Consider the following 17,419-nt stretch of genomic DNA (forward strand, 5'->3'; position numbering starts at 1 on the left):
TACTTACTGTTCTTTGTATTGAAGTGAAGATAAAACGTTACTTAATTCCAAAATACCCGAAAAATATACCGATTTTTACTAATGGACGAGCGTTTGCAAGCGGCGACCGCGTCGTTCGTTTCGTTTTACCTACCTAGGTAGGTACTTTTTTGATTGATTGACTAGACCACAAACAATATAGATTTTGACAGTAATATTAATGTTGCCATATCTCAATATTGAGCTACTAAAGCTGTTCTTCCACAACCAGTCCAGTCAACTCTTTTTCCAATACGTAGCCAGAGACAGCTATGGGTCTATATTTTTCATTTCGCTCATACAAGAAAGTAATAGGGAATATTACGCAAAGCTCGGCGCAGATGGCGATACTGGTACAACTAGGGTACACAAACATCGCCAATTGAGGCAAAAAGCGCCAATTTTCAATATTGTTGCAGAATTACGACCAAAAATACCTTCTACGCAAACGTGGTGCAAATTTAAAGGAAAAAGGAAGGATTTTGTGGATTATCCTGAAAATAATAACACTATTTTAGGTTATGTTCTGCATTATATGGTCAACTGTGGTCATAAACTGATATAAACTTGATTTTAACTGAAGATCTTACCTGTATGAAGTCCATATTTTAATAAGTCTTCACATATGAAGTGTTCCGAGCTTTTTTCGACTATTTATTACGGGTCGAAAATGTTACAGCGTGAAGCGTATCCCATAGTCTTCGAAGTTTTTTATCTTGTGGAAAGGATTAATAAAGTACTCTAAAAAACGTTTTAATCGATATAGCAAAAGGCGGCAAAGCTTTTGTGTACCTAACATACAGTGCTGTACTCTGGCGGGATAAATGTGCAGTGATAGTCCCTATTAAAAGACGGCGCTGTCTCCTGTTGGATGTTTTCTATTATAATCTTGATTGACCAATATATACGGTACATTGCCATTGCATTGGCAAAAACGTATTTCGTCAAAATCAGTTTTCTTCTTTTTCTTGACAGACTGTACAAGCCTAAATCATGAAAAACTAGAAAGGCACCTACCTAAAAACGATTTTTGTATTCAACATTACTTATTTCAAAATTAAAATACTTGTTTTATTAACTGTACTCCACTCCAAGATTGATTCTCGTTTGTATTTGTAAAGATCCGGTTGTAATTTTACGACCGGCCGTGTGGCTAACGTAAACCCTCTTTGAGAATGGTGTTGTAGATGTCAAGGCTTTTTTATTTATCTATATTTTGAAATAAAAATAAAAGTCATAAATGAATTTAGGTATACATATCTCATTTATTTAAAAAAAAAAAACACAATTTAGCATTAGAATTAGGGACTATCATAAGTTGTTTTGTTCATCATGTTTTTGACACAATCAAACATATAGGATCTTACAATAGTAACATCCTATTGGAGAAAATACCAGTAGACAACAAATATCATGCCCTGTACCTACCTATTACAGAATAGGGTTTTACAGAATTATCCTGCAGATTATTATTCTTCAGATTTATAACTATAAGGTATTTTAATTTCATTTAGTTCAGTATCAGCATTATGAAATTTATCCATTGTAGGTGCTTTATAGAACAGATATCACGTAATTTGGAGTCTTTATTCACCACCACCAAGAGTAGTTTTACCTACTCAAAATAACATAAATTAAGAAGAAAATATCGTAACACTTTTTCTTTTTCTATGTCTTAGGATTTTCGAATGATGAGTGTTTTACCTACAAATAAAACAGAAAGAGAGAGAGAAAGAGAGGAACACCTACAAAATTGTGGTTAATTTAAATTACAATCTCGTTTGTAGTAAGTATATTAACTAATTTAAAGTAGGTACATCATTAGGTACATAATTAGATTTTGAGAAAAGTCTAACGATTTTATTTGGATAGTGTTTCTGCACAGGAATTGATTTACGTAAATGCATTAAGTAGTAAATGTGGTAAGTGCCACAGGAAAAAATGTGATGCATTTAAAAATTATAAACTTACATTTAACAATATAAAAATCATTTAAAGAAAGACATGGAAAAGGAAAATGGGAATATGCATGGTAAAAAGTAAATGCCTTTTTCATTAAGTATACCTACCAAATATATATATCAATGGAGGAGCTATTGGTATAAGGCTAAATCTTTCGTTTCTTTTTGTAGGTAAAACAATATTATTTGTGCACATATGTAGTGGTGTCCAAACAAGCCAAGTCGCAAAATCCAGCAAATTTATATTTTTACACTGCATAAAAATACATTGATGGAAAGAGGCTCTATAATTAGCACTTATTACTTGAAGTTGAGAAATACACGTTACCTATATAAAGGTGTAAATTCAGTTAATAAGAAAATGAATGAATTTTATTATATTATTATGTAAATAGTCATTTATTACCTAGATAACACTGGATACCGATTCGAAAATTGGGAATATATATATATAAAGATATACCAACATTCCCCCACCTAATATACAATAAAAAATCAAAGAGCGAGGTTTTGGGACTTCATGCACATATTTACATACGAATATTTTATTTACATGCAATACACAACAAATAAACTTCATTAAATTAGGATTATTATATAAATTACAATGTCACAGTCCCGCCGGAACATTTAATATAGAAATACACTATTATACACTATTTGCGAATTCAGACGGAGGCAGACGCGAATCAAGATCCATTGCTTAGGAGGCATGGGCGTTTTTGTTACACCAACGAGAAATCAGCAATGTACGTTGAATTCGCTACGTTTGGTGAACTATTACTTGCTTTAGAGTATTCGACCTCCATTGCTGGCATACTGGCTACAAACATCATTACTGAAACACAGTATAGGGCTCATTTCGAGGCCTGCAAAAGAGCTAAACCAATGTTGTATTCCGCTGGGTATTCTCATCCTGCATAAAGGCTGGTTACAATCTATGTTAATAATGTTTAAAAATATCCAAACCATTGCACAGTATTCGAGTGAGTTTTGTGTATAAAAAAACACGTGTATTATAATACACGTAAGAACTGTAACCACAGAAACCGCTTTTAAAAGGCTCAGTATGCCAGCTGTTAAAAACTTGATTTTATTTGAAGTTAGTTTGTTTTACTTTTTATTTCTTAACGTAACATTTTGGCACAATCCTCAGTTTCTTCACACATGCTACCTTCCTTGACTTTCATTACACCTGTAAATAAGAATGTAGGTAGAAATTAAAAAGTTAGTATAATAAATAGGTAGAAGGTAGAAATTCAATATAATTTTTGTAATCACCACAGCTCTATACTTATCTAAAACTTAACTAAGTATATAGGTATCATAAAAAAATAGCATTTCATAACTAGACGTCTGCCTCAGGATATTATCTCAATTTATGTCAGAACCTCAACATATTTAATTTAATTGCGAATTTGCTATCACCGCCGCATGGAGAACCAGTATCGTAAAATTTTCTGGACCATATGTAAGACTACGAATGTCCACTATGAAACACTGAAATCTCGCAATAGTCGGTATCTCGCATTTTCCCGGTTTCATCCTTAGCCATTGAGCGTCGGAACCCAGGGTCTACATTCCTACATTTTTGTCTCCACTTCGCACGGTCGTCGGCATCCCTGGTCAGACCATAAGCACTCATAACATTCTTGACGACCTCGGTGGAGCAGTGGTAAAGTGCTTGCCTCTGAACTGAGAGGTCCCGGGTTCGATCCCTGGTCGGGTCATGATGGAAAATGTTATTTTTCTGATTGGCCTGGGTCTTGGATGTTTATCTATATATGTATATGTTATAAAATATAGTATCGTTGAGTTAGTATCCCATAACACAAGTCTAGAACTTACTGTGAGGCTAACTCAATCTGTGTGATTTGTCCTAATATATTTATTTATATTTGTATTATTCATTTGACGACATCGAGCCAACATTTCTCGGGTTTGCCTCTTATGTCAGGGGCACCTACCTACTCAATTTGCTAACGGAATATTCGAAGTAGGTATTTGCGTGTATCATGCTCTTGCTAAAAAATGGACGAGATAACTCACCCCGCCGTAGTTTCTCTTCCTGGCCAAGACTGGTGGCCGTCCAGGGTCCTGTTTACTGCAAACAAAATTAGTCATGTGATGTAAATTTATTAATAGATATCCAAGTGGCGTGGTTCTAGAAATTTTGGAATGTCTGTGGTCTTTTTCTTCTTTCAGTGTTCTACGTGAAATGGAACACTTATGTAGGTACAAATTAATGCTATTACCTCTACCTGTAGCTAAGTACATATGCAAAACTGAGAAAAAAACCGTAAAACATATGAATCTGTATCCTACCGATTATAGTTTTCAACAGTTTGCAAAAATAGTTTACATCCTTCGTCGGTGCTGGCACATGCCTGACACAATTTGTTTGGCACAACCGGGATGGTTTAGGCCATTTCTTTATTATTTTGGTCGATTGTTATACCGTCTAACTAATAGTACCTATCTATAACTTATTTCACATTCAAAGCCCAAAACGCTACCGGTTGTGCTAGTAGCATCTCCTCTAGCAGAGATCAGGTGTCATAGGAAACATTTTTATAACTAATTATGTTTTACGTAAGCTAACACTCGCATAAGCAAATTGAACACAACACAAGGGTTCTAGTAGAAAATCATTAAAGTGAATGCAGTACATATCGGAAAATCATTTCGCTTAGCGCATATCGCGGTGGTTTTAGGAGTCGCAAACATTGTACATACAAAAATCAAAATGATACAAGATTCATACACTTACCTATACTGTCCTATACAACGGCGGATCTCTTACATTCAACCGGTGATAGGTTAACATGATAAAACGATATGAATGAATTGGTGGCTCTAGCCTATGTGCAACAATCGTCTAAAGGTGCCATGACACCAAGTGAGCGAATGCTCATTCTAACCACTTAGGTGTCAGTGGCTGTTGGCGGTCCGCCAAAGCCTCTTTATTATGCCGGCAACACACTATCTCGGAACTCTGACAGATGCCGACGCGAATGCATGAATATTGCCTAGTGTGTATGAGTGCTTTTATTTAACGTAATGAAAACCCAGCCTTGCCGAATCCGCCAAGTTTTTCGAACTGAGAGCTGAGGGCGAAGTGCTGGTTGGCGTTTCACTTCTCACCATCGAATCGATTCGAAACGAGACACAGCGACTCTGATCAATGACATTGCGGTGTGGTTGTCGTTGCGTCACAATGGCGCTCTATGATTAGTTAGCTTCGTCTCACTGCGAATCGACTCGATGGTGAGATGTATATAGCGAAGTCGGACTACGCACACTGGTTCGTGATAGTGTGCAACCGACAGTGGCTAGAACGGACAAAGAACGAACATGCATTCGTTTAATCATTAACGCCCCCTCGTACTTATAATATAATACCATATTATTAAGCAGTCTTACAGCTCTTTCTGTCCGACAGTCTGTTTTTTCTCCTCTCTCTCTGAACAGGCTTGCGCTTGGAGGTCGCTGACCTCACCAGGCTCTCGATAATTTCTTCATCGGGCGACAGGTCAACGCTGAAATTGAAGTTTATTTTGATGCAAACAATTTAGGGTGAATTGCACCGTCAAATTTTACGTTGACTCTAACCGGTGCGCCGCTGACGTTAAGACAAATGAAAATTCTTGTTTTAGTAAACGTCAAAGATGACGGTGTAACCTACCCCTTACATTGAACATTTTCATTTATGAGACCATCGTTTAGATTTTTTTGTATATATATATATATTGTTCTCTGTAACAATTAAACTGGGAATACACAAAATTTATCGAAGTACTTGTTTTAATTTGACAACTAATTAAAATAAGTGAACAAACAAATGTAAGTGACAAAGTGGGTACTTATTTGTATGCTAGGCATAGCACAACATACGCAATCTTATCCTTAATCATGAAAAGACTTTCAGGATTTTCATGGGGTTTTCATCTATTGATTGTGCGATTCCTTTACGTGTATAATTTATTAAGTTTTAACCTGAATAAAGCCAGGACGGGCCGCTAATCTATACTATTATTATAAAGAGATAAGCCTTTGTGAGTTTGAGGCGGGTATTCTCCAAAACTACCTAACCGATTTCAAAAACTGTTTCGCTATTGGAAAGGTACATTATCCAAGACTGCTATAGGCTACACTTTATTTCAAAATTCCCATGGGAGCGAAGCCCCGGCAAACATCTTAGTATGTTTGACAAATAAATGATTGATTGAGTACCAATTGCTCTTGACGATGGGTCGTCGCATGCTGGGCTTGCGGCGGCTATCGGTCAGGCTGTGGGAGTCGGCGTCGGTCTTCAGGAGCTCCTTCAGCGCGCTGTCGGCGCTGTGGTCGCCGTTCTTTGTGCCGTAATTCGTCACCTATCGAGATAATTACATTAAGTGTGTCGTATTCGCACTATTACCACTCATGTTTATTTCATCAAATTTTCAGGCGTAATAGATAAGTCTTATGATATTGAGTTTATTATTGTTATTATTTTATTGTTATTATTTTATTGTTATTAAACTCAATCGTTTGAAACATAAGTTAGACAGGACTACTATACAATTACTGCATGAAAAAATCTGTGAAAACATGTCGGACCCTTAGCTTTAGTGCTCAAGGGCTAAGGAATCAAAGGGGAAAACGCTAAAATGAGAGTGAGAAAAGGGAAATATTGTGAAATTGATGGATTACGCAAGAATCTGATAATTAGGCAATCTTTTCCAGTTAATTATTAGTATGAAAGCGATTCATTTTAGATTCCTAAAATGAACAGCGTTCCGTAAAAGTTGATCGTAGGTCTGTTAGTGCCATTTTATTGACTAGATTAAAATATAACATTTTGCATAACAAAATTGAATATTCACATCAATGATCATCTTGCCCCTGGTCTTGTTCCGTTCGCGGTGGTTGGCCCTCTTCTCGAGCTGCTGCAGCACTCGCTCGCGCGTCGTGCGGTACTCCAGTGCGAACTCCGCGATCACCTTCAGAAACTCAGTCGCCTTGCTCTTCGACACGTCTGCTGGAGGCACCAGCAGGTACATCAGAAACTTGTCAAACCTGTAATACATCCACAACCAACCCCAAAAGATTAACCACAAATAGAATATTCGCAATCGCTTAGCTGTGTGTGTCTCTGAGCTCAGGTGTGTCGATATCTTTATTGAAATTTGAGCTCGCAGTAACAATTCGAATTTCTTTGTGCAGCTCAAATTTCAATCGAACTCGTACCTGTTCATAACTCTCTTTTTGATCTCTGTCAACAAGATGATTCGTTCAGCAGCGTCCGTCAGAAATTCATTTATCTTTGTCTTAAATATTTGCGGGTCATGTTTCGCTATTTTCTTCAAGTGGTCCCAAGCCGCCTTGCAGTCGGCCTCTAGCTTTTCCAAATTTGCGCTGAGCATGTCGAAATCCACCTTTGATGCTCTTATCACTGGACCCACCTGGAATATATTGGGTATTGCTTTGGTATTCTTGAATTGAATCTTACATAATTAAACTACATAATATACCATTTCTAAAGATTTATATTCGAAGCTCTGAAACCAAACAAGTCTGTGTGCTGAAATATTAAAAGTTTTAACTATTATGTACAAGAATTTAATACCTAACATAATTCCCCCTACTTATCTCGTTCCTTTATCGAACGCATGACATGATCAAGGTTTTTATCATAATTATGTGGTCGATATTTGTCCACATCGCACCTATCCATTCATCTCCTGCATGTTGTTATGCAATTGTGATCCCGAAATCGATTTAGGAATCTTCACGGCAAGAGCGAATAGTATTTGTATTTGTTTGTTTACGTGTACCATTTAGAAAATTAAGTTAGAAAGAGATTAAAGTTAAACACACTCAAATTTTAAAAAGAGTTGTAGAACTCACCTCGCTAAACAGGTCCGTAGTGTCTGGGAATTTTTCAATGATCATTTCACAAACATGGTATAACAATGGGTGTTTGTGAACTGTATCCTTAACCTCCATAACCTTCGACAGATAATCTAATCGGAAGCCTTTAACTTGGCTACCATTGAGGAAGCTGCCAACCGTCCGCAGTGTTGACAATATCACTTTGAACGTCTTGTTGTTTTTTAAAAGTTCAATACCTTGCATGAGGTCCATTAATGGTTCCGCAATTTCTTTCTGTGGACATATTATACTCGTATGTATGATGTATAAAACGAAATTTCGGTATTCGGTCTTAAAGATCAAACCCAGAATCAAACATTAAAAATGTATACCTGTCTATAAGAGTTAATTAAACGATTTATGAAAAAATAGCTATTTACCTCCAAGTTATCGAAGTCTAACTTAAAGACCCAGAGCTTGAGACGGGACGACAGTTCGTTGATGGAAAAGGTTAGAAGAAATTGTTCGGCACTGCCCAGCGGTAGATCTGGATTTGCATACTACAAAAAGAAAAGATAAAGAACTTGCAATGAACGGCACAATCTAATAAAAAAAATACTGCAAACAATTTATTGGACATTAACATTAAAAAATATATTATTATCTTATATCTTATTTCAGTTTTGGTGAATGGTTTCGATTGAGAGATAACACTGCAGAAAGATATCGATGATGACAGTTACCTCTTCTCTTCACGCTTGATCTACTCAAGCAATCCTAATGAAAAACCTGATAAGAAATGGGCCATCAGACCATGTGCACATAGAAGGACATAGGCTACTCTACAACACAGAAAATACCGTTTCCATGGATAAAATACGTGGGCTTAGATAAGTAGCTAGTACCTGTGCTTCTTGAATTTTAATTTTTTCCTCTTCAGTGGGCAGAATAGTCAATAGCTTCTCAATCCCTTCCCGGCTGATGACTGTAGCGTCCATCTTCATAATAGCAGCTTTGATTGACTGTGGCGTTGGCAACTTCTTCATCGCAATATTTATTGCATTTGATCTCTTTGCGTCCAAAACGAGGTTTCTCTTTGGTTCTGATAGTTTCTGGAAATGTAAAGATAATATTTTCTTTCCGTTATTTGACTAAAATAAAAGAAGTTTTCCATTCTTTAACTAATTGAAATTGATTTAAGATTTTAAATAAGAATAAATAACAATACTTACTTCCTGATGTAGCAAAATCAAAGAACGGGAACAAGGAAGAAACATGAAACAAAAAAGTAACAATTATTTAATGTTCGGATGGAATCTGGGATATACTTATTTGAACTCTAAATCTGTTAACTTACTTTTATATTTAAGTCATTGGTTCTGGACTCGAAGAGATGCTCCAAAATATTGGTGTCGATGGGTATTTCTGGAAGGTCATCCCAAATGCTTCCACCGACTTTAGACCTGAAGTTTATAGGTATGGGGTTGTCTTGGATTTCACGCCAGAAAAGTTTGACAGTCTTTTTGTTTTTCTTGATGGTTGAGCTGTCGGAGTCAAGGGGCTGTTCAATGGTGGAGGAGGGTTTGGGCGGGGGAGTGGGGATACTGTGCATGCTTTGGAAGGAATTGGGTAGTGGGGGCGGGGGTCCCGCGAACAACATGTTTGGAGGCGGCGGGGGAGGGCAAGAGGGTGTGTTGGTGGCAGGCGACGTCACGTCGTAGTCCAAATCCTGTCTCAGCTCCGAAAAGTCCAGGTCACAAAGGTGGAATGCTCGCTCGGCTGCGGACTTTTTCAGCTCCTCCCAGTGCAGGTCGTTCTCGGATACTTTCACCTCGTGTGTCACTTTAGGCGCTTTTTCTATGCTTGGACTTTTTATAACTTCTGCAATTATACAAGAGAGTTGCGTGATAATGTAAGATCTAAGTAATGAACAACATTTTAATGTATACGAATTACCTATATTTAGATAATTTATCGTTATAGATTTAAATTATGGAATATTACCTTTAGTCTGTGATTTAGCCAATTCTTCTTTTGCTTTCGATACAATTCCTGCCATCTCGGCAACTCTTAATGGTTTTTCTTCTGTTGTTGGACTAACTGGACTGGTCAGTCTCTGTGCCAATTCTTTAATACTATGTTCTCTATTTAACAGTATCTCTCTATCATCTTTGACTTCAACACTATTCTCCAATTGTTTTTGACGAATTGCTGCTAAAGCATCAACACCGTTTACGCTGTGTCCCAGGGTTCCATTTTGAATTCTTTGCTTGAGACCAGTAGTATATCTTTGGTTACCTGAAATAATGTATTATGAAAGTTAATAATGTATTAGGTATTTATTAATATTAGGCAAGTTAATAATGTATTACAAAAATTCTATCAAAAGCCAAATAAGCCAAAGAATTCATGAAAAAATGCTGATGCGAAAGATAAGTTTAATTGAGTGGGTATTTAGTGTGTTAGTAAATGAACAAACCATTCATAAGAGTTTCAGCTGGTGACCCGTTTTTAGACGAAAACCATAGCGGGCGTAAACTTTCCTCCTGGTGGCCATTGTACCCGTTCGTGTAATGTGTAGACCCATTTGAGTTAACTCCATTCTTGACAGGGTCATTCAGAAGCTCCTCTTGATGACTGATGTGATGAGCTTGTCTTAGGAATCTTCGTTTTCTTAAAGTAGTTCTTAAGTCTATACAGTCTTTGTTGTCTACAATAGCTGGCAGGAATTGTGGTCTATGGTTGTTCTTATTTTTTTCTGGTTCCGGAGCTTTTGTTGATGTTAGTGAAACGCAAGACACTGAAGCATTAAATTTTTAAAAAGACAATGGAAAATATAAATATTAAGTATTAAGTAGGAATCATGATGATGTTGGTATAAAATTAAATTATGCGCCACAAGGTTACGCGCGAAGTTATTAGGGCAATATGATATTTTCAAAGAACAAACAGCGCGTGCACAAGAAAAAATTCAAACTCAAGAACACCATACAATTTTATACAAACACAATTACAATTGTAATACAAATCAAAGTAAGTATCTGTACTATATACCTTTCTCTTTCATCTGTTGCCGTTTTGATTTCCTGCGATCGGGTGAATTTACATGTATACTTCTTTGGCGCACTGTCGATACTATAGATTCGTCTAGAAGTCTGTAATAAACGAAAAAAAAAATTAGAAATGCACTATATTACAATCTTGATGATTATTTGCAATATCTTTTACTGAAAAACTGAGTAGATAATTGTTAACTACCATCTCACTATATCAAAGTGAGACGGTCAAAATCTTATAGGACTGGTAGATCCAGAGAATAGCGCTATGAGATACAATATTTAAAAATAAGTGTGTAATTAAGCGTATCACTTTGTACTGAAAATTTAAAAAAAAATGTATAATTATGTCATTGATATTAGCAACTAACTTTAATGCAGTGCCAGTTTCATCGCCATCTTCGTATTGAAGCACAGCACTGAAGATTTGCAATTGTCTTAACAGGTCTAAATCAGTGCCTTGTTTGGACATGTATAGCTGAATTATATCATCCATGCCTTGGTCCTGCAAGGCATCTACCTGATCATAGTACGTGTCTCTGTTTGGAATCTTATTCAGACAAGCATTGATGAGAGTTGTGGCATATATTAATAGTTCTGTGTCCGACGCATCGACGTCTTGAAGAATCTTCATCACATTATACCAAGGCCATCTTCTCAGCGGGTGATCGACTGCTTTTATAGCTTCGATGAGGAGTAAGCTATTGTTTTCAGAGTATTCTACGAAAATGACTAGTAATTTGAGGGTGGTTTTGACTACGTGGCGGTATACGCTAAGGATAAGAGAGTAAAGCCATTCGATGCAACCCTGGTGAGCCATGACGCCGTGCATCCCGTCCACGTATAACAAGATCTGAAAGCATTTACAGATAAGATTAATACATAAATAGGAAACATTTGCGTTTTGGCAATTGACAATGGAACTGATGATTTCGTCAGATCTATCTATATGTTTAAGTTTTAGTAATAGATGTATCTGATTTCTCTTTTTATAATTTTTATGGAAACGGATTCAAAGTTTAAACAAAACAAAATAATTTCGGTACCAAATAAATTCTTGGGTTGGGTGGGCAGTCAATAAACAGAGGTTTAAAATGATGAAGTTTCTAACTAGATGGTACAGTAAATTTAATCAAGTTTCCTCTGGACTATAAAATAATTCCGGCGTATAAAAACAGGCTGAGTGTTTAGTGATAGCTAGATTTTATTTTTCTCCAGCTTTTTTACTTTAGTAGTAAGTAGATAATAAATATTTATATATCTTATTATAGGTACATATTTAGTAAATTATTTACATACCTGTCCAAGGGCTCTCAGCGTGTAATCGATGTAGTTCTGCTGTTCGAGGTTGCTGACCTGCATAAGGCAATCTAAGCCCTTGTTCGCCACGAACTCGTGTACGAAGTCTTTGTCCATTTGCAAGATTTGCTTCAACGAGAACAGAGCTCGGCGCAGATCCCGACCTTGCGTGTTTAAAAGCCTCTCTGAAAAGGTTAAATGAATAAGCTCTTCAACGCGGCTCGCTAGACCTAAAAATTATTTATAACTTTAATCAGCTGAGCAGATTTTTTTCAAGAGCCCTCGAGCAGTGGAGCGTTCTTGACGCATATAGTCTGCTCTTGCCTTTAAGTCGCAAACGGTCGAAAATACGAAACATGGGGTTGAGGTGGCTTCGCTCCTTCGCGTTCGTGCATTTTGCCTGTTCGATGCAGATAACTGAGACAATTTTGATGAAATATAGTTAAAATAACATAATCGCGGTCAATAAAATAGTTCGAATTTCTTTAAAGATGATGATGAATCCTATGATCCGACTTACCAATGATAGCATGTACTCGAACTGGGAGCTGGGTTCGCAGCACGAGCGAATTCTTTCGACTGAAAATAAGAAAAACTCAAGATCAATAATTTCAATCATAAAAATAATAAGAATCGAAGTATTTTTATACAAACACTATAAAATGACAAATACATAAATTCAATCAAGCTTCGAAGGATGGCGTCATGTTCGTTCTTCTTTATAATTTTGTACAGTTTGTTCTAACAATTGGACAAACGAAGGTGGTTTTGTCCACTCAATTTACATAATTGGCGGCTTTGGTGGCAGCGGGCGTTTTCACGATAATTATTTATTTTGGAGTACCACATCCATCTATTTTACTAAAATATTTAAAACTTTAGTTAAAATTGATGGATGGATGACATATTTTGTCGTTTTCATAGACAACTTTAGGTGGTTTTTTATGTACTTTAAACAAGTTACTTAGTTTACTGCATTGTTTACTATTGATCAACACTAAAATAAAAATTATTCTTCTGTGAAAATGGGGACCTCTTTACAATATTTCTGTTGCATTGTAGATAGATACTTGAATGCATACGATCTACTGACACTTTCAGCATGTAAACGGGATTACGGGATAACATATTTTACGAAACAGAGTGTTTCAAAAGGTCTAGTCTTATTTACTTGACAAACGTTATAGCTGGTAAAAATCATCAAAATTTAACGATAAATCACAGACACCACACTGATTGTCCTTTGGGAGGTTTCGTTGCACACTCATAACACTCACTCTTCTTCATTTTCCGTTTCCTCGTCAAGGGATTCCTCGCAGAAGCCGGAATCCATGGAGAGTTGAGTCGGCACGAGCAAGCGTTGGGCTGCCCGTGGCGCGTCACAGTCAGCCCACCACCACAACTCATCTGATTGATTCATTTTCTAAACTAAGCCTGGGAAAATGCGACGCATCGGAGGATACTACGGGATGATGCTAAGTAACGCATGGGAAATTTACTTGTTTTTTCACGTTCTGATTGTAATACTAATATATATTAAATATATATATTAATAATAAATAGTTTGTTAATACAATGTGAATAAATGGTACTTTTTAAAAAACGTGTATTAATTTAGAAATATTGTAGAATATCTCGAAATAGGGGTTGTTAATTTAATATGGCAGTAAATTTAAAACTTTTGTACCTTTGAATTAATTCAAAGAAGTGGATAAATTTATCATTTTAGATTAGGTTTTGATTTACCGGACTCCCGAAGTCAGGAAAGAGGACTGGGCAACGTGTGTTAACGCGGGCGGCCGCACACGAAATGAGGATAGGGGCAAATCGACCTAAATAGTCCCGGTTCCAGTGTCAACAATCCATTCGTCACATTTATTTGATCTAACCTACGTTATTTGCACGCTCAACAATTTTATCAAGTTCAAGATCATGATGTCATAACTTTTTTTAAATAAAAAAAAACACCTTTTGTGAATTTCACGTCACTATGCTGCTGTTTCCTGTTTCATTTTCTAATGATTTATGCTTCATTTAAGTATGTTCACTATTTCAGCTATATTTCACTTGTTAGGGCGTTGGCGCCGGTATGGTCACCCACTCCGTGACTGACCATACTGGATTTGCTTTACTACCAATGTAACAGGCTACGAACCAGTGGGTGTTTGAGCTTCTTCAGATTAAACAATGGAGACTATAAATTATTGGCACTATGATTTAACCCGAATAGTTGTTGTTACCTTTTTGAAACACACTGTATTGCAGCTGACAAGTTCATTGTTTTCGAACGAGACTTTTTGCACAAATTGTGAGCGATTCAAAAAACTTCGATAGAAACACTCACGGTTTCGCTGCCTATAGTTTTCTAGACTTTCTACGGCACAATGTTTATACTTAGTTCGATAATTACTTACATCGATTTGACAATATTATTTCCGAGCGTGTTGTAGGTTAGACTTGCCATTTGTAAGTAGGAAAAAAATATTGGTAGGTATTATGATATTTTAAGTGGATGACTTTACAACTACCGCCAACTAAATATTTTTTGTTAACAAAAATTCTGATTACAAACAATAGTCTCTTATTATTTTGATTTCTGATTGCATTCATATTCATGACGTCATGAAGCTTTTTTTAATGCACAAAATTCAACAGCTGACATAAACACCCAGAATTGCAGGCAAATGTCTGCGAAAACTGCGAAAACAAATACTTTTTTTTTGCCTGGTAGCGGACGAGTGTTATAGTGACCTCACACCAAAGAGGTCGTCTGATGATGATAATGTTGCACTTCACGTGTTAATTCAATTGTTTCATTTAGTTTGGCATAATACTTATTTACTAGGTGTACCTTTAAGGTGTGCCTAGATCCCTTTTGCATTTTCGTTATTCCCTTCGTAATACGGATTCGGTACAATGGATCTTTTCGATATAAAATGTAATCATTATAGTCAATGTCATTTTGGTCTCCCTAAACAATCTGTCGACTTCCTCGCTCCCCCAACGAGTTGATGGGATAATGTACGGAAGCTGCAACTGCAGTAGGATATGCGCATAACATTTTAACACACACATACCCAACTCCATTCATATTTTTGTTTGTTTTGAATTTATGTCTTGTGTTTTTAAATAGGTCTACATATAATTTCTTAAAATCTTTTTAAGACAAACGTTTGAGTCAAAGTTTAAGTTAAAGTTGTATAAGTTTTGCGACTATTAGCTAGGATACAATGAATCCTCCACATATCTTTGTACAGGTCTTATGTATGGAAATATGGTATGCGAGGTTCTTTGATAGATATGACACTTCTTTCTCTCTCTCTGCTATCGCTACAGAATAGAGGGAATAATTTTATATATTAAAAAAATTGTTTTGTATTGTAATTGTAACTGTTGATATAACTGGCGTCGAACTAACAACGCTATGGGTATTTATGAATATTCAAATGAAATAGGTTCGCATTGAAAAAATAACCAAGCAAAATTTTGAATGAACAAGGAACCGAACTAACAGGCATCGATGAATTTTCACATTAATAAGACATCTTTCCTCACGAAGTTCCATTTAATTACTCGTAGGCATATCGTACCGACGATTGTTATTCCGGATAAAGAATTTTCTGACTCAAATAAGGAATCTCATCTTTCGAAAGTGTCCGACCTTCTAATATCATTAGGATTAAAATGTCGAGATCATTTTCCTTTGGCACGCTGCAAATAGATCACAACAAGATCCAGCACATTAATTCACGCGGCCGAAAATTCAGGTTACCTCGTGAACTATTTTTTATCTTATGTGATCTGGTGGTTTCCTAGTTCCGGGTATTGATTTGATATTTATTTAACGCTATATGACATATTTTATAATGCTGCAAGATAATTGTACTCACTTATCTTGTAAACCTTCCAATTCTTCGTCCTGCTCGCCCAGCGTGGAGTCCAGATCCAGGTACGGCCCGTAGTCTCCATCTTTAAAAACTTGAAGAGTCGCATCGTCCAACTGCAACAATGGTAGTTTTTCTTAGTAATAGTAACTAAGTATATTTTCTTTTCTTTTATTTACACGTGTAGTATATAATAAAGCATAGCAGAATATTTTTATTCAAAACTTTTCGGAACAGTTCGCCAAACTTTGGCGGATTCATGAATGGTTTTTCATTGATTATTTCAAGATAAAAGATTCCTAATATATGGAAGAGGAAATACTCCTAACATATGGAAGAATTTCTTTGAACGCAAGAAAGTACCAGATCATGAAGAGATATATTTATATTTAGAACTCCATCTTTGTTATACTCTTAATAATGTCAATACCAGATTGGAATCACGCAGATTGCTCTTGGCGGAACGAAGGCGGGAGCTGCGTATGCGGTTAAATTTTCCCCGCAAGTTCGTTTTATTACAAATATCCACTGGTAGATGGCGTTCTCGATAAACAAAGTTTTTCTAATCGCGTGGTTGAAAAAAGGCCGCTTACTTGACGCCATGGAATGGTCTAATTAGTTGGTCCAACAGGATTTTCTTCTTCGAGGTTTAACTAGTTTTGCCCAAACTTGCTAGACTAATAAATATGATAAATCACTCTAAAAGGCAAAACAAAAGACGACCTATAAAAATAAATGTTCTATTTAATCAGAAATAAGGAAATAACTAAAATAAAACGAAATACCGAAAATTAAAATGATCGTGTTTAGTAATTTCAATACTTTCTTATTAATGTGTTGGTGGTATCTTCTTCAAGCATTTTCTTCAATTTATAGCGGCATGCATTCACATTGCACACTATCTGCATCAATTAATATTTTGAAATGCCCGAATTATCTAGAACGTTATATACATTATCTTGGAATTACTATTGTTATTTAAGCTAATTTCCATTTTTTAAATAACCCAATCTGCGACCTTCACAATAGGTAAGGATTGGTATTGTGTAATCACAGGTAAAAATGTACTTTTACCTGTTAGAGTACTCTTTTAGTCTGAGGGCCTACTTCTCGGAATTCTACGAACATATTCTTGGGATTTAGTGAATATTACAAAACAATTATGGAAGGCGAAATTAAATTTTGTGAAAACAAAATAAGCGTGTTAATATATTTTAAAATAGAGGAGGAGCTATTCATGCTACAAATAAAGTTTCCACTGAAATATCTGCTAAGTATATATGTATAGTATATATATTATCTAAGATCTGTACTGGAATCTAAATGAAATAGTGATTTATCACAA

The 17,419-nt window shown here is 36.0% G+C and overlaps 1 protein-coding gene across 2 annotated transcripts in view; it reads right to left on the reverse strand.

Moving 5' to 3' along the window:
* Positions 1-1,291: 1,291 nt before the first annotated feature.
* The window catches only part of Fhos (Formin homology 2 domain containing), a 57,661-nt gene continuing 41,533 nt past the window's right edge, over positions 1,292-17,419 (reverse strand). The window contains exons 5-22 of one of the 2 annotated variants that reach the window (XM_053767862.1): positions 16,081-16,190; positions 12,711-12,769; positions 12,191-12,375; positions 11,263-11,744; positions 10,890-10,990; positions 10,315-10,605; positions 9,840-10,133; positions 9,193-9,716; positions 9,068-9,070; positions 8,741-8,947; positions 8,276-8,395; positions 7,872-8,129; positions 7,212-7,426; positions 6,848-7,040; positions 6,213-6,355; positions 5,403-5,518; positions 4,029-4,083; positions 1,292-3,174 (exon numbers count right to left, since the gene is read on the reverse strand). In XM_053767862.1, the coding sequence (XP_053623837.1) occupies positions 3,150-3,174; positions 4,029-4,083; positions 5,403-5,518; positions 6,213-6,355; positions 6,848-7,040; positions 7,212-7,426; positions 7,872-8,129; positions 8,276-8,395; positions 8,741-8,947; positions 9,068-9,070; positions 9,193-9,716; positions 9,840-10,133; positions 10,315-10,605; positions 10,890-10,990; positions 11,263-11,744; positions 12,191-12,375; positions 12,711-12,769; positions 16,081-16,190 (3,381 nt within the window). In that variant the 3' untranslated portion in view covers positions 1,292-3,149. Of the gene's footprint in view, positions 3,175-4,028; positions 4,084-5,402; positions 5,519-6,212; positions 6,356-6,847; positions 7,041-7,211; positions 7,427-7,871; positions 8,130-8,275; positions 8,396-8,740; positions 8,948-9,067; positions 9,071-9,162; positions 9,717-9,839; positions 10,134-10,314; positions 10,636-10,889; positions 10,991-11,262; positions 11,745-12,190; positions 12,376-12,710; positions 12,770-16,080; positions 16,191-17,419 lie in introns of those variants that run through there. The other variant, XM_053767861.2, reaches the window with a different exon arrangement.

The sequence above is a fragment of the Plodia interpunctella genome, chromosome Z (genome assembly GCF_027563975.2).
Source record: "Plodia interpunctella isolate USDA-ARS_2022_Savannah chromosome Z, ilPloInte3.2, whole genome shotgun sequence".
NCBI classification, from domain to species: domain Eukaryota; kingdom Metazoa; phylum Arthropoda; class Insecta; order Lepidoptera; family Pyralidae; genus Plodia; species Plodia interpunctella.